The sequence below is a fragment of the Pteronotus mesoamericanus genome, unplaced genomic scaffold (genome assembly GCF_021234165.1).
Source record: "Pteronotus mesoamericanus isolate MK-2021 breed Mesoamerican mustached bat unplaced genomic scaffold, CSHL_Meso_final contig_44, whole genome shotgun sequence".
Lineage (NCBI taxonomy): Eukaryota > Metazoa > Chordata > Mammalia > Chiroptera > Mormoopidae > Pteronotus > Pteronotus mesoamericanus.
The window spans coordinates 6,316,435-6,341,553 of record NW_026555166.1 but is presented as its reverse complement, the minus strand read 5'-3'; the positions used below and the strand labels follow the sequence as shown (position 1 = coordinate 6,341,553).

The 25,119-nt window shown below is 40.6% G+C and overlaps 2 protein-coding genes and 1 non-coding gene across 9 annotated transcripts in view; 1 reads left to right on the top strand and 2 right to left on the bottom strand.

Moving 5' to 3' along the window:
- Positions 1-12,663, top strand: part of IMMT (inner membrane mitochondrial protein) — a 48,594-nt gene extending 35,931 nt beyond the window's left edge. For 5 of the 7 annotated variants that reach the window (XM_054577669.1, XM_054577674.1, XM_054577668.1 and 2 more), the window contains 6 exons: positions 3-132; positions 4,305-4,319; positions 6,239-6,462; positions 9,288-9,419; positions 10,581-10,710; positions 11,723-12,663. In XM_054577669.1, coding sequence (XP_054433644.1) covers positions 3-132; positions 4,305-4,319; positions 6,239-6,462; positions 9,288-9,419; positions 10,581-10,710; positions 11,723-12,336 — 1,245 coding nt within the window. In that variant the 3' untranslated portion in view covers positions 12,337-12,663. The remainder of the gene's footprint in view (positions 1-2; positions 133-4,304; positions 4,320-6,238; positions 6,463-9,287; positions 9,420-10,580; positions 10,711-11,722) is intronic. The other 2 variants (XM_054577672.1, XM_054577670.1) reach the window with 1 other exon arrangement.
- A 7,723-nt stretch (positions 12,664-20,386) lies between these two features.
- Positions 20,387-25,119, bottom strand: part of PTCD3 (pentatricopeptide repeat domain 3) — a 30,832-nt gene continuing 26,099 nt past the window's right edge. The window contains exons 20-24 of the mRNA XM_054577666.1: positions 24,358-24,443; positions 23,488-23,636; positions 22,109-22,150; positions 21,330-21,488; positions 20,387-21,025 (exon numbers count right to left, since the gene is read on the bottom strand). Coding sequence (XP_054433641.1) covers positions 20,935-21,025; positions 21,330-21,488; positions 22,109-22,150; positions 23,488-23,636; positions 24,358-24,443 — 527 coding nt within the window. The 3' untranslated portion in view covers positions 20,387-20,934. The remainder of the gene's footprint in view (positions 21,026-21,329; positions 21,489-22,108; positions 22,151-23,487; positions 23,637-24,357; positions 24,444-25,119) is intronic.
- On the bottom strand, positions 22,543-22,679 carry LOC129073999 (small nucleolar RNA SNORD94). The gene has a single exon (XR_008529487.1). It is a non-coding gene; the product is annotated as a small nucleolar RNA SNORD94 (small nucleolar RNA).

Genomic DNA, 25,119 nt, shown 5'->3' with positions numbered 1-25,119 from the left:
AGGTTCAAGCAGCTCAGTCTGAGGCTAAGGTTGTGTCTCAGTATCATGAACTTGTGGTCCAGGCCCGGGATGACTTTAAGCGAGAGCTGGACAGTATTACTCCAGAAGTCCTGCCAGGGTGGAAAGGGATGAGTAAGTACAGTTGAAATGTTGGCACTTTTCTTTTTCATTTTTTAACAGCTGATCAACTAATCTAAACTTGCTTCAACCCCATTCATCTAGTCCACACATCTCTGACGTGCATCTCATTTGGTGTATACATTTTATTTCAGTGATGGCCATGACAGATACCAGACCTGTGATAATTCATAATCCATGATTCCACTCTGGTCTCTGCCACTCAAAATGTTTTTTGTTTTTGTTTTTTTGGTATCCAAGTGAGTGAGAGTGACATTATAACCTTGATTCTATTAGAATATTATATATATGTAAAATTATTCAAAACCTTTGGTACTTTAGAACTATTCATAATGAATCATTTAAGACACCCCTTACTGCTCTGTGACAACAGTGGTTGAGAACTCACCCAGGGGTGCTGCCGTGAAAAAGAAATTGGCTGTACGGCTGTTGCCTTGCAAATGGCTCAGGCTGCAGGGAACTTTAATGGTTAAGCAATTACACAATGTACCTACAGGGAATAGTTTCATTATCCTCAAGTGCTGTGAGGGTAGTAAGAATTAGAGGTTACCAGTCTCAACAATACTGTTTAAATGCCAGTGTCTGTTGGAAATCGAACACCAGGTAGGATCAGAAGAACTGGTGTTATAGGAGGCCTGTCTGGTCTGAAGGTGTCAAGGTTGCAGCATGGAACCATGGCGGGTCTAGGGAGCAAAGGTAATAAAAACCAGTGCGGGAATTTTATCTGCATCATGGCCATTCAGGGAGATTTAATGGCAAGAAGTAGAATCAAGGCTGTCAAAAAATAACTCAGACATTTGTTTTTTTAAATTCAGTTGATCAAGAGAGATACCAGACGCATGTCAAAGAGAAAATATTTATAACAGCAGGATTTATAAGAGATTCAAGTGGAGAAACACAAAGTTCAGTCTGGGAACAGTGACTCTTGTTTGCACATTGTTGTTTAAATTTGCCAGAAGGTGGTAATGAGGGCAGCGTGGACAAACTGCCCCTGAACAGGCTTATCCGCATCCACCTGCCATATCCACACCATTTTCCTCAGAATTTCTCAAGGACCGTGCTTCACTGAGTTAACAATCGAAACTTCCTTATCACCCCAGGCGCCTTCCCTCTTCCAGCTTTCTCCAGAAGTCACTCTACCACATTACCATATCTTATCCTTTTGAAATTGTAATTTACTGGTTTTGTGTCTCTTTCTCCATTAAGTATAAGCTCCTTTGCATAAATGTGACATTGGAAGATAGTATGGAGTCTAAGTTGGCTGAAATAAATGCAGTAGGTTGGAAGGGTAGGACAGGCTGCTTCTGTGGAGTGTTAGTTATGAGTGCTATCCCTAGGAATTTGCATTCTCTCATTTAAAATACTTGTCTTTGGTCTTCCTATTAGTCTAAAGCCTACTGATTTGTGCAAACCAGCCTCAGAAGTTTTTAACTTTTAAAAAATTCTTTTGATGTTGAAAATGCCCATTTCTTTCACTTAACATGAAAACGTTACAGCAGTTGTTCCCAGCTCAGGCATTTTTGGACCCCTCTCAAAGGGCATTTGGCGATGTTTGAAGATATTTTTATTTGCCACATTGGGGGTTGCTACTGGCTTCTAGTGGGTACAGAGCAGAGATGCTGCTTAACATCCTAGAGTGCACAAGACTAGCCCCTTACAACAAGATTATCTGGCAAGAATGTCAGTGGTAGCGAGGTTGAAAAACCTGGCATTAAAGAAATGTATCATGTACAAAGTGAAAGCCTCTTGCAGTGCCATCTCTGAAATATTTTTTTTGCACAGCCTCCGTTTAATGCTTTATTAATTTTTAAAATAGATTATGTACTCACATAATACAAAATTTAAAGGGGACAAATGGCACCTGGTAAAGTTTTCCTTTTCGTGTCCACGGCCACACAGCTTTCCTCCCTCTGTTTATTGGTTTCTGGTGTAACTCTGGAGATAATGAAGTACTCCATAATTATTGCAGCGCTTAGCAGATATCCTTGCCTCTGAAATCTCAACTCGTTTAAGACCTATACCAAACTTGTTAATATTGATTTGTGTTATCAGTTATTTTGCTCTTAATAGCCTTATTTCCCTACGTTATAAAAGTCCTAGTGATCTACATGTCTAATACTTTTTCTGTGCTCTCCATAGCTAAGCATGGTGTCAAACATATAATAGCTAAAATTATTGAGCTTTATTTTGTGTCTAGCACTGTGTTCTCATCGCTTCACATACATTCACTTACTTGAATTTCATTATAGCCCTATGAACTAAGCGTTGTTATATGTCCATTTTATAGATGAGAAAATCAAGACACAGAGAGGTTAAGTAATTTGCTCAAGGTTGTGGGTACAGCCAGGATTTCATTCTTACCCACTAGCCTCACTGTTCTCTGCTGATTGATTTCTGTTGACAGCATAGGGACCCCTTTTGGGTTTTTGAGGAGTGATGTTGTCATGAGGAAGAAAATTCATTTTTATGAGATTGAGAGTGTAGGGAGGGATGCTTAAGGACAAAGCAGCTGGTTAAATGCTACTGAGTAACGCGAGGGTGAGTGATGTGAGCCACCTAGTATGTGTGCCAGGAGCACTGAAAATGAACAATGGGAATGAAACATCGTTGTCATCATTTAGCAATTGATTTGTTGTTGAACCACCAGTTATAGTAAGTATCTAGTGAAGTTGATGATGTATATACTTCCTGGTCCAACAGTTCAACTCCTAGATATATGGTCTAGAAGACTCACATGGGTGCCAGAAGAGAGTTGGGAAAGTGTTCGTAGCAGCAGTAAGAGCGGAAAAATCGGAAAACAGCTCAGTGTGCCTCATGTACGGCAATACAAATGAATGGACCAGAGCTGTCTCTGTCAAAGATAGATGTTAAGAAAAACAAAAAGCTGCAAAAGAATACATAGAGTAGAATAACACTTTTGTGAAGCTTAAAAACATGCAAAACAAAACTGTATATTAAACATTTAAGGATGCATGCATAAGTAAAATAGAATGAAATAAATGATAAACACCACTATAAGGGAAGTGAGGAGGAGTCATTAGGAAGTGTGTTATTGCCAGGATTGGAGAATAGGGTGCAAGTTGTAAAAATTGTGAGTATTCCCAGGGGACATTTCCTTTATTGCTTAAAGACTAGCCATATGTATGTGCCATGTTAAGACTGACATATCATTTCTCACCTTGTCCATCTTTGTTAGTTTTTCCTTCAACATTGGGACAGATTTCTGGTTGCATACCAGATTAAGTGGTTGAAATCAAGGGCAGTTTTGGATGAAAATACCAGTCTTTGAACTTTTATTATCCAGGGGCCATTCCCAGGATATTAAGAAGGTTATACCGAGAGGCAGGAATCTGGCCGTGGTTCCCCTTTACCGTCACGCGTTCACATGGTGGCACTTATGAGTGTGGCGGGGAGGATCATCCAGACCATTCAGAATGTTATTTTTCTCTTCCTTGCCATTGAATTAGGTGGTCATGGTTCTTATTTTAATTTGTAAGGGTTAAACTCAAATTTAATGTGAATTCACTGTTTTCAGATTTCCAAAGAAGAAATATTAATTTCTTAATTATTTGAAATGCTAGGAGAAGCCTGATAATTAGAACAGAGTCAGGACTGTGTCTTAGTGAAATGCTTTATAAACTAATGCAAATGGAGGACGTAAATGAGAATTATAGTTTCTATGTTAAAACCTAAATTGATTGCTTTAGCAAAAATAGAGTGAAACTTTTAATATCAATGACTTATTTTCTAAAATGTTAGAATTTACCTTGATTTATATTGTTTTACAATCCTTCAAAATTTTAGGAAATAAGCTTCCCAATATTAAAATATGACTTGGAAGCCCTGGCAGGGTAGCTCAGTTGGTTAGAGCATCATCCCAATATGCCAAGGTTGTGGGTTTGATCCCCAGTCAGGATACATACAAGAATCAACCAATGAATGCATAAATAAGTGGTACAACAAATTGATGTTTCTCTCTCTCTCTCTCTCTCCCCCTCCCCCATCTAAAAATCAATAAATAAAAATTTAAAAAAAATTCTAAATAAAATATACTTTTTCTACTGGTTTCCCATTACTTGTTTTCTTTTGGGTATTTCTACTATTAATGATTAATAACGTAAATAAGTATATTCTGTTTTTAAAGCTGTTTTTCTTTTCTTTTGTAGCTGTTTCTGATCTAGGTGAGTAATTATGTGTTTTTTTGTTTAAAGTAGTTTATTTTAAGTCTTAAAAGGCTGAAATCTTTTTCTTTTGCCTACATTCTTAGACTAAACAGTCTAAATAACATTTGGTTGGCGAAAAAGTTAGTTTGGTTTTTTCCGTAAGATGGCTCTAATAGCCCTTAGTTGTCTTTAACATCATTTGAAACAGTTTTGTTAGATTGTATTGTGAGAGCTGTCATATCAGCATGCACTTAAAAAAAATCAAAATTGGTGAATTTTTGTGTAGTCATTTTAATTTTGAAGATGGAAGAAAATCAGCAACATTTTGGCATATTATACTTTATTATTTCAAAAAAGCTAAAAACACAAATGAAACACAAAAAAAGATTTGTGCAGTGTATGGAGAAGGTGCTGTGACTGATCGAATATTCAAAAGTGGTTTGGGAAGTTTCCACTTTTGCCTTTTATGCAAAAGATTACTCACTGGGTTGCTGAAGATTTCTCACTGGGTGCTCCATGGCTGGGTAAACCAGTTGAAGTTGATAGTGATCAAATCAAACAATTAATTGAGAATAATCAACTTTATACCACGTAGGAGATAGCCAACATGCTCAAAATATCCAAATCAATAAAGTTAGTGGTGAAAATGAAAAATGTGTCTTTTATTTTACAGAAAAAAACTGTATGAATTTTTTGGCCAGTACAATATAAAGTAGAATTATGCTGCATGTGATAAATGTGATTCTGATATTTTTTGTATCCTTGTTTTCTCATCTACAAAAACGTTTCACCAGGTGATTGGAAACCTGCAGGGTGTGCGTGTTTTTTATTTTGTAAAATTTAAAATAATAAAATGTAGGAAGAAGACAGTAATGAACTTCTATGGACCCATTGCCCAACTTCAGCAATGATCATTTTGGTCTCATTTACCTCCACAGCTTATTTTGAAGCAGATTCCAAATACTATATACTGTTACTTGTAAATACTTTCAGTATGTTTAAAAAAAAACCCACAATTGTTAGCATAGCTAAAACAGTAATTCTTTAATGTCATCAAATGTCTATTCAGTGCTCAGATATCCCCAATTATTTTATAGAATGAGTTGTTTTTTTAGTTGTTTTATTCAAATCAATATACAAAGGAGCTACACGTGTTGCATTTCATCAGTAAATCTCTTACCTCCACTTTATTTTTTTGGTTTTCAATCTGTTTATTTTAGAGTTGAGTCATTTATCATATAGTATTTCTCACATTCGGTATTTTGCTTTTACAGCCATAATTCTTAATCTAAGGTAATATATTAGAATACTTCTGGAGTGTGAAATTGAGGTAGGTGGGAGAGTATTTAAGCCTAAATTAGAATCTTTGGACATGAGTATTTTTTAAAACTTCTCAAGTGATTCTGGACAGGCCTGGTTGCAGATCACCACCCTAGGTAATATCTTAGAATGAAGGCATACAAACTCTTATTAGGGAAAAGCCTGAGTTTTCATTTGATTTGAGTTTTAGCAGAGAAGAATCTTTAATTGGATGCCTGTTCCGACTAATAGTTACGCATGAAATGTGGAAGTGATTGTATATGAAAGCCTTGTCTTTACAGGCAAACTTATGGTGAGTTATTAAGCAAATTTATAATTAGTTCAGATTGGAAGTACTAATTTGGGTTCCTGGCAAAGAACTGATTATATACTTTAAAGCCACCGAATGACTTCACTTGGGATTGAAAAAACCTTTGTTGTTGGCCATGAGCTGTGAATCTCTGATCGCCCTGGAATCTATGTCTCTTTTCAAATGTTAGTTTCAAATGTCTCTTTTCAAATGTTTGCTTTTGTTTATAGCTGTTATAGTTAAATTTTATAAGCAATTGAAACACGTTACCTCGTAGATGTATAGTTTTGGTAAAATAATTAACATTTTAATTTGATTTTCTGTTTAGCTGACAAGCTGTCTACCGATGATCTAAACTCCCTGGTTGCTCATGCGCATCGTCGCATTGACCAGCTGAACCGAGAGCTAGCAGAACAGAAGGCCAAAGAGAAACAGCACATTGCATTAGCGGTGGAAAAACAAAAGCTGGAAGAAAAGCGGGCCTTTGACTCTGCAGTGGCAAAAGCATTAGAACATCACAGGAGTGAGATACAGGCTGAGCAAGACAAAAAGGTAGAAGATACGAGAGTGATTGCCTAACATTTAAAGGGAACCTGACCTTTTTTTTTTCCAATATGGAAAAATACGAATTTATTTAAGATGGAGAAAGACTTTTTTTAGAAACCTTCCAGCCAAAGCTCAGTTCTTACTTTCCAGAGTTGCATAATATTGCTCTTACCTATAGTCAGTAGGAGGGCCAATGGAAATACCATGGCTGGTCTGTAACAGCCATTCCCAAAATGTGGTTCAGGGACCCTTGGGTCTTCCTAAGACTCTTTCAGGAGAGCCACATGAGCAAAATTATTTACAGAATAATCCTAAAGATACCGTTTGCCTATCCTACTCTCATTCTTTGACTAATGTAGAGTGGAATTGTCAAGAGGTTACATTGATCTGGCAGCTAATAGAATATGTGTGTATATGTATTTTTTTTTAAGTGAATCTAATTTGATTTTCTACTTCTACTGAGACCAAATTGATCATTGCTGAAGTTGCGCGATGGGTCCATAGAAGTTCATTACTGTTTTTCTAATTCTGAAATTATATCAGCTGTCACTGACTTTAAAATACTAGTTGTATGTCATGACCACTTACCTCTTGAATGGAGATTGGACTGTTGTTCTAGGGAAGAATTAATCTAATCGAGTTACTTTATGTTGAGCGGATGCAGATGTATAAGAAAGTAACAAGCTGCTGGTATTTAGGATTATCTAGCTTATCCTTTCCCAGTGGAACTTTTGCCCCTTAAAGCAGTACTGAAAGCATCTCTGTTGGATTCTGAGTATTTTTCTCTGCCAGTGTTTTTTTAAAGATTTTATTTATTTATTATTTTTAGACAGGAAGGGAGGGAGAAAGAAAAACAATCTGTGGTTGCCTCTCATGTGCCCCTACCTCGCTGACCACTCACTCCTTGGCTTCCCTCTTTGCTCAGGCTCTCAAATACTGACGTGCACTGAAACCTTCCCATTAAACTGTCTCCAAGTGCGCCTGTGGCTTGGAAGTATAAGTATTACTTATCACTTAAGATATTTATGTTGCTAGCTCTGACATCTGCCTTGGCTTCTAGATGCCTGTCTAGCAGCTGACTTGATGTCCCCAGCTAGGTTTTCAGTCATTTCCAACGCAACACATTCAAAACAAATTTCTTCATTTTCTCCATCGGCCTCTTAATTCCTCCCTCAGCTTGTTTGTCTCTAAATAAAACTCCACCTACTCAGTTGCTCACGCAAGAAATCATTCTTAGTTGTCCCTCCTTCCTCCATCAGCTTGTACATCTAGTCCATTGACAGATTCCACCAGTTCTGTGTCCAAAGTAAATCCCAAATCTATTCACTTTTCACTTTCTCCATTCCCACCACCATAGTCCAGAGTGTTGTCTTAACAGGTTCTGTGTTTTCATACTCATCTTTCTGTGTCTTTATCTACACGGGCAAGAGGTCCTTATAAAACATTCAGAACGGAGGTTAGGCTGCTGAAAATTCTCTACTGAGTGCCCACTGCATTTACTATCAAATCCAAATTTTTAACCTATACCAAAAAGGCCTTGTGAGCTTATTCCTGTTTTGCTGTGAGCCAGGTTTCCCTTACTTCCCTTATTTACCAGGGGTCCTGGTTTTTTTGTTTGTTTTTTGTTTTTTGAGGAAGGGGTACCTTGACTACATCTATTTCCTTGGGGGTGTTTGCTCTGCCTGGCACATTGTTCTGGTTTCTCTCTTTAAATCTTAGTTTTAAGCTTGGAGATCACCTCAGCAAGGCCATTTCTGTCCCTTCGGTCTAAAGTAGGGCCCCTGTATTGCTTTCTCTCATAGCACCCTATTTATTTTCTTAAAAACAAGTATCACCGTCCAGGATGTCCATTTTGTTTATTGTCGGATTCCATCCAGGGATATAGTGGGCCCTGTCTGGCACAGAGCTCACACTTCATAAATATTTATGCACTGACTAAATGGATCTACTTATTAATTACATTGTTTTTGAGAATAGGTAAGTTAGTGAATTGTAGATAATCAGTGTAAATAATTTTTAGTATGACCCATGGCTGATTGTTAGGCAAGGCTTTCCATGGTTTTGGTTTGATTTGGCCCATGATGAGTCTAAATTTATATAAAATAAACAGTTTCAGAGTAGTTTTCTTTGTTTAGAAAAAAGTGTGTTTAGCACCTGCCAGACATTTATTAATTTTAACAGGTCTTCACAGTAGGCATTATTATTCACCAATGAGAAAATGGAGACTTGAGAAGGTAAATAATTTTCCCAGGGCCACAGATGGTTGTGGTGAGGTTGTGTTTGATTCCAAGTCATTGTGGTGGTTTTTTCCCCCATGTTCTGGAATTTGTTAATTCTCAAGGGGGAATAAGTGATTTGGGAAATGACAAATGTTGCTTGTAAATACTTTCAGTATGTTTTAAAAAAAACGCAATTGTTAGCATAGCTAAAACAATAATTCTTTAATGTCATCAAATGTCTATTCAATGCTCAGATATTCCCATTTATTTTATAGAATGAGTTGTTTTTTTAGTTGTTTTATTCAACTAATGTTAGCTTTGTGTAGGAGGCAGCCTGGTAATGTGAAAAGAAACACAAATTTTGGAATCAGAGAATACCACTGTTTGAAATCTGATTTTTGCCACAACTGTGACCTTATTTGAGTCACCTTTTAACACTCAACTTTCTGATTCATATCAGAAGTGGAAGTAAATGGAGAATGTGTAGGTGTGCATGGCATATCCTAGGGGACCGGGACATGGGGGCTGCTACCGTCATTGTTACTGGTCTTCTCTTTTTCTAAAAGCACGTGTGCAGAATTGGGAACTGGTCACGACCGTTTGGTTTTGCAGGTAGAGGAAGTCAGAGACGCCATGGAGAACGAAATGAGAACCCAGCTTCGCCGACAGGCTGCTGCCCACACTGATCACTTGCGAGATGTCCTCAGGGTACAGGAACAGGAACTGAAACATGAATTTGAACAGGTGAGCACTGGTTGTAAAGCATCGACTCCCCTTCACTCTCCTTTTGCTCTTTTCCGTTAATAGTGGTCTCTCCTTCCCTTTTAGCATGCTTTGTATGTCATTCCCTCTGAGGATATGGAAGACTGGGGCAAGATTTCTAATGGTACCTACCTACCCTTGAAGTGGGGCTTTTGTATACTTGCAGAGCTGCTCCCTTTTTCCTAAAGGTGTACCTCTGTGTTACTGATCTGGTGTGTTTTGTATCTGTCTTGTCATTTGGAGCCTTCAAAGCTTTACGGAGGGTTGGGATGTGGGGTTTCAGGAATGCAAGCAATAATACTTGACACAATATAATTGATGAATTAGTTCATTCAGCCAGTGCATAAATATCCAAGAAGTGCCATCCCTGTGCCAGGCAGTGCCTACTGTGTGCTTAAATGCAGTGGCACCCAAAGCAGACCATCAGACAGAAACAAGGAAACAAAACAGATGTCTCAGATAGTGGTACTTGTTTTTAAGAAAATAAACAGAGCACTGTGAGAGAAATGACACTGCTGTATTTCCATAAACTCCTGTGGGTGATGCGGTAGTGCCTAGATTTTTGTATCTGAGGAAACTTTCCAGAAAGGTTAAATTTGGATACCTTTGGTCGTAGTTAGTTTCTACTCAGCAAGTCATTTATAATATACTAACTTATTATTTTGTCTTACAAGAAGGGAATGAGGTTTGTCAGGTAAGAAAGTCTTCCAGAAAATTGAAATTTATGCCAATAGAAAGACATTTTAGTTTAAATTCTATTTGACGGGTATTGTTCTGGGAAAAAATAGGAGACTTTCAAATAGAGGATATTGAATACAATTTAATCATATTTGTGTGGCAGTACAGTTTCTTTCTAAAGTTGATGTTTTTCTCATTTTAATAGCCTTCTTTCTTCTGCTAGTCTACCTCCTGTAATATAGGCTTCCATTAGTAACTTTATAGAAAGTTACACATCAGATATGAGTTTAAGGAAATTCTGATACCGTACATATAATGTAGGTGGTTCACGACAACTATTTTGAGGTTTTAAAGGCTTGCTTTCCTTTTGGAGATAAGCAGTTGCTAGAAGACTTCAGTGGCCTGGTAAGTGACATTAATTGAGGTAGTATCACTTCTTTCTGTACACTATTTGTTCTACTTCAGGATCTGTCTGAGAAGCTCGCCGAGCAAGAATTACAGTATCGTCGGCTCAGTCAAGAGCAAGTTGACAACTTTACTCTGGATATAAACACTGCCTATGCCAGACTGAGAGGAATCGAGCAGGCTGTTCAGAGTGAGTGCTTGGGGCCCTGAGACAATTAAGTTCAGTCCAGCTTCTTAGGATAATTCCTTGTTATGAGGATAATGGGATATGTGCATTGGCATTAGGGCATAAAGAAGCTGATACCACTCTAATAAACTCTATTCATTTCTAAGAAAGTTAGCCCCAGAGTTGGTAAGTTTGGAATATAGAGAGCTGTGAGAGGATATTTAAAAGAATCTAAAAATTAAATAAGTTGAAGTTTTACTCCTTACTGTGATAGGCATGAGCTCACCATTTACAAGGCAGTTTACCCAACACACATTGGTTATGTCTCATGTGTCCTGACCGGAGAAAAGGTCAGCGCGGTCCATGCTAGCCTGCGGGCTGTGCCGACCTGCCCTCCCTGCTGTCGGAGCGTTACCTGGAGGTGGTGATTTGCTGATTCTGCCCGCCAAATCGACCCTAGTTACACTGAGGCTTCCATGAGCCACACTGAAAAGGAAATGTCTTAACAATGAAGATGTTGATAAAATGGGTTTCTTTGGGGTAATATGGAATCTTTTTGCCAAATAAAGGTAAAAATAAGTAGTTTGTTAAGTTTATTTGAAGTCTTCTATCCCTTTTCAGGAAGTTTTTGATCGCATTAGCATAAATCTTAGCCAAATTTAAATGTTTCCTTCTCAAACATTTGTACAGATAAATACACCTGAATTAGATGCCATGCACTGTCCTAGATGTCACAGAAGGAGAGAAGGGAGACTCAGTTGTGCTTGTACATGTACATACACTCTCTTGGGCTTTCTGTGTGGTCTTAGGAAAAGAAATGCTCACTAAATATGTCATGGCTTGTTGTTTCACATGAAGGGGAAAGAACACTTCAGAAATACGTGGTGGGATGGGGTTGGAAGAGGCTCTTTGTGGTCCCATCTTCCACATGAGTGGATTTAACTTATTGAAGGTACATCAGTTCTCTGGGTATATGAGAAGGACATATAGTCAAGTGGAAAGAAAAATGTTTTTCTTTGTCTTGTTTTTTTTGTAGGTCATGCAGTTGCTGAAGAGGAGGCCAGAAAGGCCCACCAACTCTGGCTCTCAGTGGAGGCATTAAAGTACAGCATGAAGACAGCGTCTGCAGATCGGCCCACTGTTCCGCTGGGTAGCGCAGTCGAGGCCATCAGAGCCACCTGTTCTGACAGTGAATTTGCCCAAGCTTTAACTGCCGCTATCCCCCCAGAGTCCCTGACCCGTGGGGTATACAGTGAAGAGACCCTTAGAGTCCGTTTCTATGCAGTCCAAAAACTGGCCCGAAGGGTAGCGATGATTGATGAAACCAGAAATAGCTTATACCAATACTTCCTCTCCTACTTGCAGTCCCTGCTCCTTTTCCCGCCTCAGCAACTGAAGCCACCAGTGGAGCTCTGCCCTGAGGATATGAACACATTTAAATTACTGTCATATGCCTCCTATTGCATTGAGCATGGTGATCTGGAGCTGGCAGCAAAGTTTGTGAATCAGCTGAAAGGAGAGTCCAGGCGAGTGGCGCAGGACTGGCTGAAGGAAGCCCGGATGACTCTAGAAACTAAACAGATAGTGGACATCCTGACAGCATATGCTAGCGCTGTAGGAATAGGAACCACTCAAGTGCAGCAAGAGTAAGGACTAGGAAGAGTTTGTAACATCCTAGTTCATGTCAAAGGAAATCAGCAGTAATATGTAAAGGGTTTCAGCAGGGTGTCAGAATTGTCTAGAAAGGGAGCAGATTACAAATTCTGTTCTAAATGTTAACACCTGTTGCATTTATATTATTTTCACTTGCTATCATGTCATTGATCTCCAGGAGTACTTTCTTTGCAACTTGTGTAACATTTTCCGTTTTTCAGGTTTTACTGATCAGGCTTGTGAGCCAATCAAAATAATATTTGTGGTCCCTGTTACTGTTGATTTTGCCTTTGGAGCAAACTGAATAAAACAAAAAGATGAAAACTGAGTAGCTTATCCCTTTTCAAAAAGTACCATTTCTAGTTTGTGTGTATAGAAAATTTCCTTGCGAAGCAGCAACAGCACAAGTAGGTAGTTCTGGGCACTCAGTTTCCTGGCTGTGAATTGGGTCCCAGAAATCCAAGGGTGGCACTTGGCTTCGAAGGTTGTGATGAACTGATTCCTGCTGGTCACACTCAAGGGTAACATATAAACTAAAATGCCAAATATATTTACAGTTGGAGTTACATCGTTCTAGAGATTTATAGGCACTAGAAATCGTATGTACCCCAAATTTTCCTGGTTGCTACCACAGGACGAAAATATTTTATTTTGGGACTGAACATACACACCCCCATCGCCACTGCCACCCCAAACCACTGATTCCCCCGTGAACCTCTTCTGGGAAGTGTGGGTGCTGAGCCTGGAACCTTTAAGGGATTGAAAAATTTTGTGGTATTTATGAACTGTTTGTCATGAAACCCAGGGAACGTTACTTTACTTCTCTGAAGATAAGGACAATTGCCATATTATGTAAATGTTAACAAATTCATTGGTTTTTTACTCAATGAAAATACTGTCAGTTTTCTCCCCCAAACTGTAATTTTCTTTTGGGGGTTTATGTGTTCACAGAGATTGTTGAGGAGGCATTTTTGTTTGAGCAACGTATCTGCCAATAATGAAAAAAGGGAAGGGGTTCTATATTATATTTTTGAACGTATGCCAGCCCCTGAATTTGGGTTGTTATATTCATGTCTGCATGACACTTGACCTTGTCCTTTCATTTAGGGATCCATTGGTCCATTTTGGCCTATTCTTTTATTATTTTTTTAATCCTCTTGGGGACATTGCTTTTATTTATTTTTATTTTCTTTAAAGAAAGGGGTAGGGAGGGAGAAAAAGAGGGAAAGAAACATTGATGTGCAAGATGAACATTGCTCTGTGGTCTCTTGCACACCCCAACTTGGCCCCTGGCCTGCAGTCTGGGCTTGTGCCCTGACTGGGAATCTAACCAGTGACCTTTCGGTTCACAGGATGACACCCAACCCACTGAGCCACACCAGTCAAGGTTCCATTGATTTTTTTGGGGGGGAGGGGAAGAAACATCAACATCGATTAGTTCTCTCCTATATGTGCCCCAACTTGAGAATCGAACCTGCAGCCTTGATGCATTGCGTGATGCTCCAACCAACTGAGCTGAGCCACATAGCCAGGGCCTAAACGAATTTTTTTTATTTTTTAAAAATTATATTTGATTGATTATGCTATTATAGTTGTCCTGGTTTTTACCCCTTTGTCCCCTCCACCCAGAATCCCCCACTCCCTCAGGCAACCCCCCCACCATTGTTCACATCCATAGGTCATGCGTATAAGTTCCTAGGCTACTCCATCTCCTATACTGTACTTTGCATCCCCATGGCTATTCTGTAACTACCTATTTATACTTAATTCCCTCACCTCTTCAGCCATTTCCCCCACATTCCCCTCCCACATGGCAACCATCAAAACGTTCTCTGTGTCCATGATTCTGTCTCTGTTGTTTGCTTTGTTAGATTCAGTTGATGGTAGATAAATGTGTTTTTGCCACTTTATTGTTCATAGTTTTGATCTCTTTTTTTTCCCCCTGTGACCACTCAGTGGACATTAGTCCACCAATTTTAATACTGTTCTTTAAAGTATATTTTACTGATTACGCTATTCAAGTTGTCCCATTTTTTTTCTCCTGTGTTCCCCCTCCACCCTGCACCCCCTCTCCCACCAGCATTCCTCCCCCTTAAATTTATGTCCATGGGTTGTACATATAAGCTCTTTGGTTTTTCCATTTCCTACACTATTCCTAACCTCCCCGTCTATTTTGTACTTAACAAGTATGCTTATTCCCTGTACCTTATCCCCTCCTCCCCTCCTCCCCCCTCTCCATGTGATCTCTGTTCTGTGATTCTGTTCCTGTACTAGTTTGCTTTGTTTTTGTTTTAGGTTCAGTTGTTGATAGCTGTGAGTTTGTTGTCATTTTACTGTTGATAGTTTTGATCTTTGTTTTCTTAGATAAGTCCCTTGAACATATCATATAATAAGGGCTTGGTGATGATGAACTCCTTTAACTTTACCTTATCTGGGAAGTACTTTGTCTGCCCTTGCATTCTAAATGATAGCTTTGCTGGATAGAGTGATCTTGGGTGTAGGTCCGTGCCTTTCATGACTTAGAATGCTTCTTTCCAGGCCCTTCTTGCCTGCAAGGTTTCTTATGAGAAATCAGATGATAATCTTATGGGAACAACTTTGTAGGTAACTGTCTCCTTTCCTCTCGCTGCTTTTAAGATTTTCTCCTTATCCTTAATCTTGGGTAATTTAATTATGATGTGCCTTGGTATGTGCTTCCTTGGGTCCAGCTTCTTTGGGACCCTCAGAGCTTCCTGGATTTCCTGGAAGTCTTATTTCCTTTGAACTGGGGAACTTCATTATATTTTTAAGTAAGTTTTCAATTTCTTGCTCTCTTCTGGCACCTCTATGATTCGGATGTTGGAACGTTTAAAGTTGTCTCGGAGGTTCCTAAGCTTCTCATTTTTTTGAATTCTTGTTTCTTCATTCTGTTCTGTTTGAATGTTTGTTTATTCCTTCTGCTCCAAATTGTTGATTTGAGTTCTAGTTTCCTTCCCTTCACTGTTGGTTGGTTCCCTGTATATTTTTCTTTATTTCACTTTGCATAACCTTCACTTTTTCCTCTATTTTGCGACCATACTCAACCATTTCTGTAAGCTTCCTGGTGACCATTGTTTTGACCTGTGCATCTGATAGGTTGGCTAGCTCTTCGTCATTTAGTTGTTTTTCTGGAGTTTTGATATGTTCTTTCATTTGGGCCATGTTTCTTTGTCTCAGTGCACCTGTTATGTTGTAAGGGGCAGAGCCTTAGGTTTCACCAGGGTGGGGCAACCCAGGTTGCTGTGTTGTGACACAGTATGTGGGGGAGGGGTCAGAGAGAGAACAGTGCCATTTGCTTGGCTCTCAGCTGGCTTTCAGTTACTTCCCCTGCTACTCACAAGCAGATTAGGTCCTTCTAATTTCCCAGGAGAGTGGGCTTGTGTACGTTCTAGGACCCTCTGGGTCTCCAGTGAACTCTCCTGTGAGGCTGGGAGTGTCTCCTGCTGCTGCAACCCCCACAGGTTTTTACAGCCAGAGGTTTTGAGGCTTTCCTTTCCCACGCTAGAACTCGGGGTTGCGTTGTCTTGCAACCCTGTTCCTCTCGGTTTATCTGCACACAGATGTGGGGCCACCAGCTGCCACCGTGCCTGCCAGGTCCTCCCACCGCTGCCTTGCTGCATGTCCTCTGCCCTGGCTGCCTATCTCCACCCCTCCTACCGGTCTGGATGTTTCTTCTTTAACTCCTTGGTTGTCAGACTTCCATATGGTTTCATTTTCCAGCAGTTCTGGTTTTTTGTCTTTATTTGTTGTTCTTTTGGTTGTTCGAGGAGGCAGTGTATCTACCTACACCTCCATCTTAGCCACCCTAAGTGGATTCTTAATACAACAAAATGCAGTGGTACCTCGGTACTCATCGTATTCCTTCTGGGACTCGTGATGCGTGCTGAAACTGACAAGTACCAAGCAAGTGAAGAGTGAAGCAGCATTTTCTCTTGCAGGGTGGCGTCATGACTTACAGGGTCTAGCAAGTGCTATGAGTCCCAAGCAAGCACAGTGCTGAAAATTTCTTTCTCATCAAAATGCGATGAGTACAGGGTTTGATGAGTTCTGAAGGAGTACTGAGGAATGACTCTACATCTAGTTTCCCTGATTGGAACACGTGGTTTGTGTAATGTTCTGCAAGTGGAGGCATTCTTGGCACTGGGGGGCTGTTAAGCTAATGAAGCTGTTCTAAACTCAACTTTGTTTTTACACGTTTGGAATGGCATGAAATTACAAAGCTGACTACTTGCCTATTTGTCATATTAAAAGTGTAATTTGTTTTTGTGAAATATGTAAAATATAAAGGAATCTAAATTTTTGTAAGAGCCTGGGAATAACTACCTTGCTTCAGGAGTGATGATCTGAACTGAGCGGTTTATGTTAGCTCTGTAAATCAAAATAACAAGTTTCCAATTTTAGTCGTTTCTTTAGCAGACCTCCGCACCCCCATTGCAAATTGGAAAACAGGATGATGTTGAAAATGGGATTCTTCTTGACCAGGCTTTGTTTCCTAACTCGTACCTACTAAGACTCTGTCTTCCTGAGATGTCACTTAGCAACCCTTCAGAGGAACGCATCCTTTACTTGGGCGTAAAGAGCCTTTTACCTGGGTTTTCAGCTCTACTTCAAGGGGGTGTAATCCAAAAGGGCAAGGTTGGGGGGAGGCAGAGGTAGCCCTGGACAGTTGCGGCAGGGAGCTTCACTTCAGCAAGTGCTAAATTTCACCCCATCATCCCTGGCTTGATGAAGCCAAGTCATCATTTCTGTCTTGCTTGCGCTGTCTATCTACTTTAGTCTTAAATTGGGCACCTTATTGCCTCCCTCCTGAGTGCTATAGAACATTTTAAAGTCATGCCTCCAGGTTTAACATTAAAACTCTGACCTTTGTGTTAATGTTCAAGTCAATGTGACAAACTAAAATGTAATTTTAGGCAGTCTTTTTAAACACACACTACTTATATATTCCTTAGTGTTATGAACTCAGACCCTCTGCTCTTAACAGATTCTGGATAAGGCAGTTTCCAAGTCCCAAATAAGTTGTCCAATCAAGTTTTAAAATAACTTGCTTGAACTTCGTGCAGAACAATTGATAATTTGACATAAAAGGGAAATAGGAAGGTTTAAATACCAGGCAAATCACTCATCACTGGGCCCAGCAAGCACCATTACCGCCCCCCCCCCCCAAAAAAGCTAAGATTCCCTGGGTTCCTTCCTGTTGTTGCATTTAAGATGCCCTGAGGTCAGTGGGGGAGCACAAGAAAGCAAAGGGAAGGAAAAAGGATTACCAGGCCACGCTGCCCTTTCCCTTCTGGGAAGGTGATGTGATTCCCCAGGGTGTTAGTTTGAGCTAGCTGTATGGATAGAGGGTTCTGGAGGGATTGTAAGGCAAATGCCAGTGGAGGTGCCATTGTTGTGGGAACAGATTCCACTGGTTATCAGGGGCAAAGCTTAGGTTTTCTTGAGAATAAATTTCATCATGACCTTTACTTCTCTTGGACATTCTGTTTTCAAGAGTAAATCTTGCTGAGTTCTGTGAACTTTTCCTTGGGCTTTATTATCCCGAGCAGTCCTGATTCCACTACACAGACCACAGCTACACAAGTTGGCTGAAAGGCATTCTTTTATAGGTTAGGTTTCTTCATTGCCCACTTTGTGTCCCTTACATGTGATCATCCTATGTCCTAGCACATTGCCTTATAGCAACCAAATAAAAGATACCCATTTCTCTGGTAAATTGCCACTCTGGCGCTAAGATCAAAATGATTCTATAAAACTTGTTCTGCATATCTGTGCTCCTAGTGGCTGCTGTGTCACAGAATATTCTACATCAGTATTTTTCAACGTTTTATGACCATGACCAGCGGTAAAATAATGTGCGTCATGATCAGATACATATGTGCGTATTTCTATTGCGCTAGGAAAATATATCAACTGTATGCAATGTACTTAGATTTTATAATACATTTCATTATAATGTTCTAGTTACCACCTACAAAATTTATTTTAAACCTTTAATGTTTTGTTTAACCAGAAACCTGCCAAATCTCTCATTTCCACACACTGCTAATCTCTGGGTCAACACTTACGTTACTGCACATTAAGACTCTTCTTTTCTCATTCCAGGAGTCCCAACTCCCGTTTGCTCTTCTGATGCTGAGTTCTCCAGTTCCTTACTAAGTTTCACTGCTCTTAGATCCCAACTTACAAAAGGCCATTTCGTGACTTTTTATTTTGACATGTGGTTGCTTCCCATGCCATGGATGCTGATGCACTGGCTCTGGCATCATTGAAGCAGTGCACTCCCCTGTGATGCTCTGAAGCTTTTCAAAACTTGATTCCAGTCCTAATGGGTCTGAGTTACAACAAACCTTTCTCCTCTATCGCTTTTGTTTAAAACTTTAAACTGAGGCTCACGTTATTAATACATTTTCTATGTGAACATCAGCTGAGACATGTTGAGACTGTCAAGAGAGTGGTCTTAAAAATGAGGGGTCCTAATATATCACTAAGAAGCCACTCAGTTAAGTGTCTTCTAGGAATGCAGTACTTGAGTTGCAGTAAAGTGTAGAGAGACACAAACTTGAGAAGGCAGGACTACAAGCAAAAATTGCCAGGTTAGTAATTTTGGTATAGGAAAACAGAACATCTTTTACTATTAGGGACTAATACTTCGTAAGTGAAATAAACATTTAGAAATGAGAGCAAATGAAGACCAATCCTATAGGCCTTTTTTTTCCTGAAAAGTTCAAAGTAGTTATTTACCCAGAGTGGGGTTTGAAATACCTGTAGGTGTTAAAAACAGAGTTCGCCCTGCCTAGTGTCGCTCAGTGGATTGCATGCTGGCCTGTGAACCAAAAAGTCGCCAATACAATTGCCAGTCAGGGCACATGCCTGGGTTGCAGGCCAGGTCCCCAGTTGGGGGTATGAGAGGCAACTGATTCAATCACATTGATGTTTCTCTCCTTCTTTCCCTCTTTTCCCCTCTGTCTAAAAATAAATTTAAAAAAAAAAAGTCCAGTACAAATCCAGATGACATCAGTTCATATGTATCCCCCTTTCCATATGAACTGCTTATGCAGTTCATGGCTGCAAAGCATTCCAGTGAAGATTCAGCTAGGGTTTGGCAACAGGAGTAGTATACCACTTCTCAGTGAGTGCTTGGCCAAGAGGCATTTGCAGGTTTCAAAGAACCAAGAGGAAAGGGGCCGAGTTAACAGAGGCTTCCAGGTAGCAGCAGCTTCTAGGAAGTTGTAAACCAAGATAAAAGGCTAATCTGCCTAATGTCCTTTTCTTCATTTGCTTGGTATGTTAAGGGGCTAATGGAGCAATGCACATGAATGCATCAAGTAGCCAACTACTGTGACCCCCACCCCCTTGTCCCTCAATTAGATGTCTTAAACTGACATTCTAGGAGAAAATGCAAACCAATACTCAGGTTTCTGAAGCCATATGAATGGTTCCCGGCCTAGTGAGGATGATAAATGGAGATGGGAACAGACACCAATACAATATGGTGGCCCATAAATATTAATCCTGGGGGGTAAAGATGAAGGTACTCTTCTGCAGACAACTCCTGGGGTGCTCAGTAAATCTGGGAATCAGAGCAGTAAAGCAGCCTGTGGTAAGGAATCCCTCATGAGAGTAAGAATGCTCCTGCAAACCTCACAAGCTTTTAATAGCATTTTAAAGTCATGATGGTAAGGGACAAGCAGAGGTTCTTGACCAACCTGATTACTAGCAATACACAATCACGTCATGACATTTCAATCTGTCAGCACAAACCCTCATTTGGACACTGAAGTATAACGCAAGATGGGAGAGAAAGGGGAGAGGAAACACTTTGTGCAAACCCCAGGTGGGGAGACTGGCAAAGGCCACATAAAGATGATGGGGCCCTGGCTGGTGTGGCTCAGTTGGCTGGATATCGTCCAACAAACCGAAAGGTTGAGGGGTCTGGTGCCCACTTGGGCCACAGGCGAGACAACCAATCAATCTCATCCTGTCTTTTTAATCAATTAAAAAAAACCAAAACGATGGAAATGCATACACATCATTAATTCACTATTTATTTACAGCCTTCATTTTCCCAGTTGTGCAACCTAAAGTCCTGCCTAAGATGTATGGTTTTTTCCACATAAATATCCATGAAATTGGGACACTATTGACCCAGTGTCAATTGTGACATAACTGTAAGCAAACCTCCTTTAAAGATACCTTCTGTAAGGTCAGGGCGCACCAACGTCATAGCATCAGCCAAACAAAAGCTCAAGTTCATAGAGGGAGGGCGGACCACACTGACGGCGGCAGGGTGAGGCCCGCGGCAGACACCGCAGGTGCCCAGAGCCCACGCTGAAATCAGGAGCTGTGCGCCGCACAATAAGCATCCAAAGAACTGAAAACGGTGCTGCTTCTGTATGAATCATCAACCTGGAATGGATGGTTTAGTAAGTATCAAATAAGGAATTTAACCTTAAAATAAGTTAGTGTTGTATCAATTGTATTTCAAAGTTCGCCAAATCTATATTCTCATTTAATTCATATCATGGTTAAATATTATCTTATGCTAGGCCACAGCTGCTCCCGACTGGCCCACTTTTATTTGCCTTCGCCGATGTCACTGTCGTCATCACTGCTGCTGTCACTGCTGCTGTCAGAGGCCAAAGCAGTCAGGTGTCCCAGGGCTTCCCTGTAAGGAAAAATGCACGAGAGAGTTACGCTGCAATTCAGTCTGGTTAGCGGGGAATTCTGCAGCTTCACTAAACTACATTAACAAAGGAAAAGTTCTGACAGCCAAATCTATAGGCCTCCTTGATTTGTTTAACAAATGAAATAATTGTTGAATCAATACACATCCTGACTTTTGCACAGAAAGGAAATTCAGGGGTAAGAAAGCTATACACATTTGGATGGGCACATTCAAATCCGACCATCTGAATGGTCTTTGCATTTCTGTAGCTTTCTTTCACGGTTATGATACAGTAGCTACTCACTTTTGTTCCTGGCTGACTGTAAAATCAGCCATAACCCTTTGGGTGAGGCTCTCACAAACAGGCAAGCTGAAGGCACCTGCCAGCTTCACTAGCTCAGTGGCCTGGGCAGTGTTGTTGGATGCTTTTGCACTGTCCATAAACTCATTCAGCAACTCATTTCTGTACAAGAAAGGCAAAATGTCAACATTCCTCAACTAAACCCCTAAACCCCCCCAGTCAGGTTTGCATGCAAAATCTAGCACTTTCGAAAGTTCAGCCATAAAATCCTTAACTGTATCTTTGGAGGCAAAGTTACATGAAGTCTAAACCTAAAAGGGACAAAAAGAAACACTGGTTCACTATGCCTTTACTGAGAGTCTATTCAATGTATCCCCAGTATTGTGATGAAATAAGTCAATGTCTGCTTCAGATGCCCTATCACGGGTGTCCAACCTTTTGGGTCTCTGGCCCACACTGGAAGGAGAAAAGTTGTTTTGGATCACACATTAAATATACTGTGACACGTAATGACAAAAAAAAAAAAACCTCATGTTTTAAGTAAATTTACAATTTTGTTTTGGGCTGCACTTATAGCCATCCTGAGCCGCATGCCGCCCATGGACCCCAGGCTAGACACCCCTGCTAGACGGTGGGTGCAACGATCCATTTCCTTCCCTATCAGAACAGTGTCCAGCTGCCATGGCTGAGGCACGTGAAGAAATTTCCATCACCCTGCAGTAAGAATTAATCCCATGCAGCTAATTCCAAGTACCCAGGCAGGCCTGTTAACTTCAACTTACCTAGGGATCTTATTATGCTTCCTGAAAAGCCCCAACATTTTCCTGTTCAAGATCAAATAGGAGAAGATTATGAATAGTACCAGAACGGAAGGCAATCTGATGACCTGTTCCCTCCTGGACTCAGAGATGAATGGTCCTTCCTCACTACAGTGGAAGCTCCAGAAGACGCACAGTCCTGCCTTTACAGCCACTTTGGGTGCCTCATCTCCCTCTTCCCAAGCTTCATATATATGCACAAGTTTCACAGGCAAATGTGATGTTGCCAGTGATGGTAACTGCTGGGGCAGATCCTCCTCAAGAGGCTCGCTTCAGTGCTCCCATGGAGGGAGTATGTCCCGTGGGCAGCTGGAGGACAGGGATGCAATAGAGTGTGTATGGCTCTTTCCTCTCTATCAGGGTGAGTTCAGTGTGTCCTAAAATTACATAATGAAGTGCAGGCTCAGATTAAGGCATCAGTCTCATGCATGTGCTCGCCACCATCCTGCCACACGCAGGACAAAGGAGAAACACATACATTCAGCCCCCATGACTCAGCTGAGGTCCGTACCCCTGCGCCAATCATCACAGCCTGATTCATAACAAGTGTCTCACCTGAGGTAACAAATTTGAGCATCACATGTTTCTGATACGAGTAGCATAGCAGGTCCTGTGTATGACTTACACTCCCGAGACCAGTGGAGGCAGCAAGCCTTCACCAGCCTGTCCTGCAGGCAGTGAACAGCCACTCTGGACTGACAGCTGCATGTTCAAATTAAGTTCCTTTCTTGTGCTGAAGAAACCATGTGCAAGTACACCCCACTCACTGACTCTTGGAACTAAACACAGCACAACCACCCAACTGGGATGGTTCTACAAAGTCGTTTGTTGACTCCTCTGCTTTTGGAAAAATGAGTGTACATTAGGTCTCCATGCACAAACACTAAAAACTAGAGTGGCACAGAGTAAGCACAGGCGCTAGCCAAGACCATGTATAACTACACTCTGGTAAATCCAAGTACGCATCCCACATTTTCAGCTGGGTGGTAAGGGAATACTCACAATGAAATACTTGAATAAACCAAATGCCCAAAACACTTTCAAAAATAAAATTCTTTGATCACTTTATTTTAGTGGACAGACAAGTGCTTACTTGCCCAGATACAGAAAACAGAAAGGTCATTAATGGAAAGAAATTAGCCCACTGAACCATGTTCTCTTAAATCATGTATAATATGGTCTTCTTCCAAAAGTTTTCAGTTTTTTTTGAAGTTCCCATAGAAAACTTTGTCTCTTGATAAATAAACATTACACAGCCAAATATGAAAACCTCTACAGACCAGGGTAAATTCTCTGAAATCCAAGTAAATGCTTCTAACCTACACTTGTGGCATCATACTCACCAGGCTTCCTGGGTTCTCCCGGCCCGTAAGAAGAGGACAGCGATACAGTTCAGAGAGTTGGCTGGCCAGTCAGGAGCCGTCTGTCTGGCGTCCTGACTTTCGTAAGTAGACTTGATATCTGCGGCACAGTCAGCGAACGCCACCTGAAGCTGAGAGGCCGCTGGAGTCAGAAGAACTGCTAACTGGTTTTATGAGAACTGAAGTTCAAGAGATTCCACAGGACCACCAAACATCTTTAACCATTTGAACATGTCACATATGTAGTAACATACATATAATACAGTAGATACAATGGAGTAAAAAATAAAGCCCTGGGTTTTTAGGTAGGTATTTTTAATGCAACCTGCTGGAATCAGGACAAAAAGAAAGTGCTATCTGCATGTTGCTTGCTTTGGACTAGAGGAATGAGTGTGACTTTAGACATGGTATTCTGCTAAAGGTTGGATATGTCTAGATGTATAATTTAAATCTGGGTTTTAAATGGCAAAATTTAATTAATTAGATGGCAGAATTCTCCACAATGACAGGTGAAAACAGGGAAGTTACCCCTACAGGGCCCTCAGTAGTAGAGGATATACTTTTTTATTTTGTTTTTTTTTAAGATTTTATTTATTTTTAGAGAGCGGAGAAGGGAGGGAGGGAGAGAAACATTGATGCACGAGAGATACATTGACTGGTTGTCTCTTGCACACCCCCAACTGGGGACCTGGTCCAGAACCCAGGCATGTGCCCTGACTGGGAATCGAAATGGCGCCCTTTTTGCTTGGAGGCCGGCACTCAATCCAGAGCCACACCCGCCAGGGTGAGCATATACATCTTTAGTATACATCTCACAATGATAACGAAACTTGAGTGTCAACACGACCCTACCTCTGGTGGATGCCGATCCCTTGCCATGAGCATCAGAATCTCTTCCTTTAGGTCATTGCGGAAAGTGTGACCATATTCTTTACTATCTTGAAACAAAAAAGGAATGTAGTGAGAAGTGGTCACCGTGATGTAAAAACAATACTCTGGCTGACCTTGACCTATTGTCAGCTGTCGCCCATACTTTTTAGTGGGTAAAAACAAGTTGCTGGCGTTACCTATTCAAGGTTTATTTCAGGATTCCAGAAAACCAGCAGGATGACTTGTGGTAACAGGAAATAAAAGAGCAGTGAGAGCCAATGCTGCTCCTAGTCAAGTGCAGACACAACACACACACTGCACTTGAGATGCCACCAGCTCTAAATGGTAGGATTCTGTTCTACAGCATCTGAGAATAGTGACTTTTAATATATTTTAGTGCAGTCTTCTGAAGGAGTATGGCAGGGCTAGAGTCTTAGACATGGAAACTTGAGGCAGACAGAAACTGACTTTATGATCAGTCACCTAGAGGAAAAGATAGAGTATCTTCTGCAGCCAATATACACACACACATAAACCCAGAGTCAGGGCTGTTTCTTAGAAACGTAAGTATCACTGACTGGTCAACAATTGAACCACAGTGATGAAACATGATAGAGGGGAACAGTCTTTGGGGTTTGAGACCTGAATTTATATTTAGGTCATGCCACATGATTAACATTGATGTTAATTTTCCCTTTGTCATATCACACGACAAGAACAAAACCTACCCTTTTCCTGTTGCTA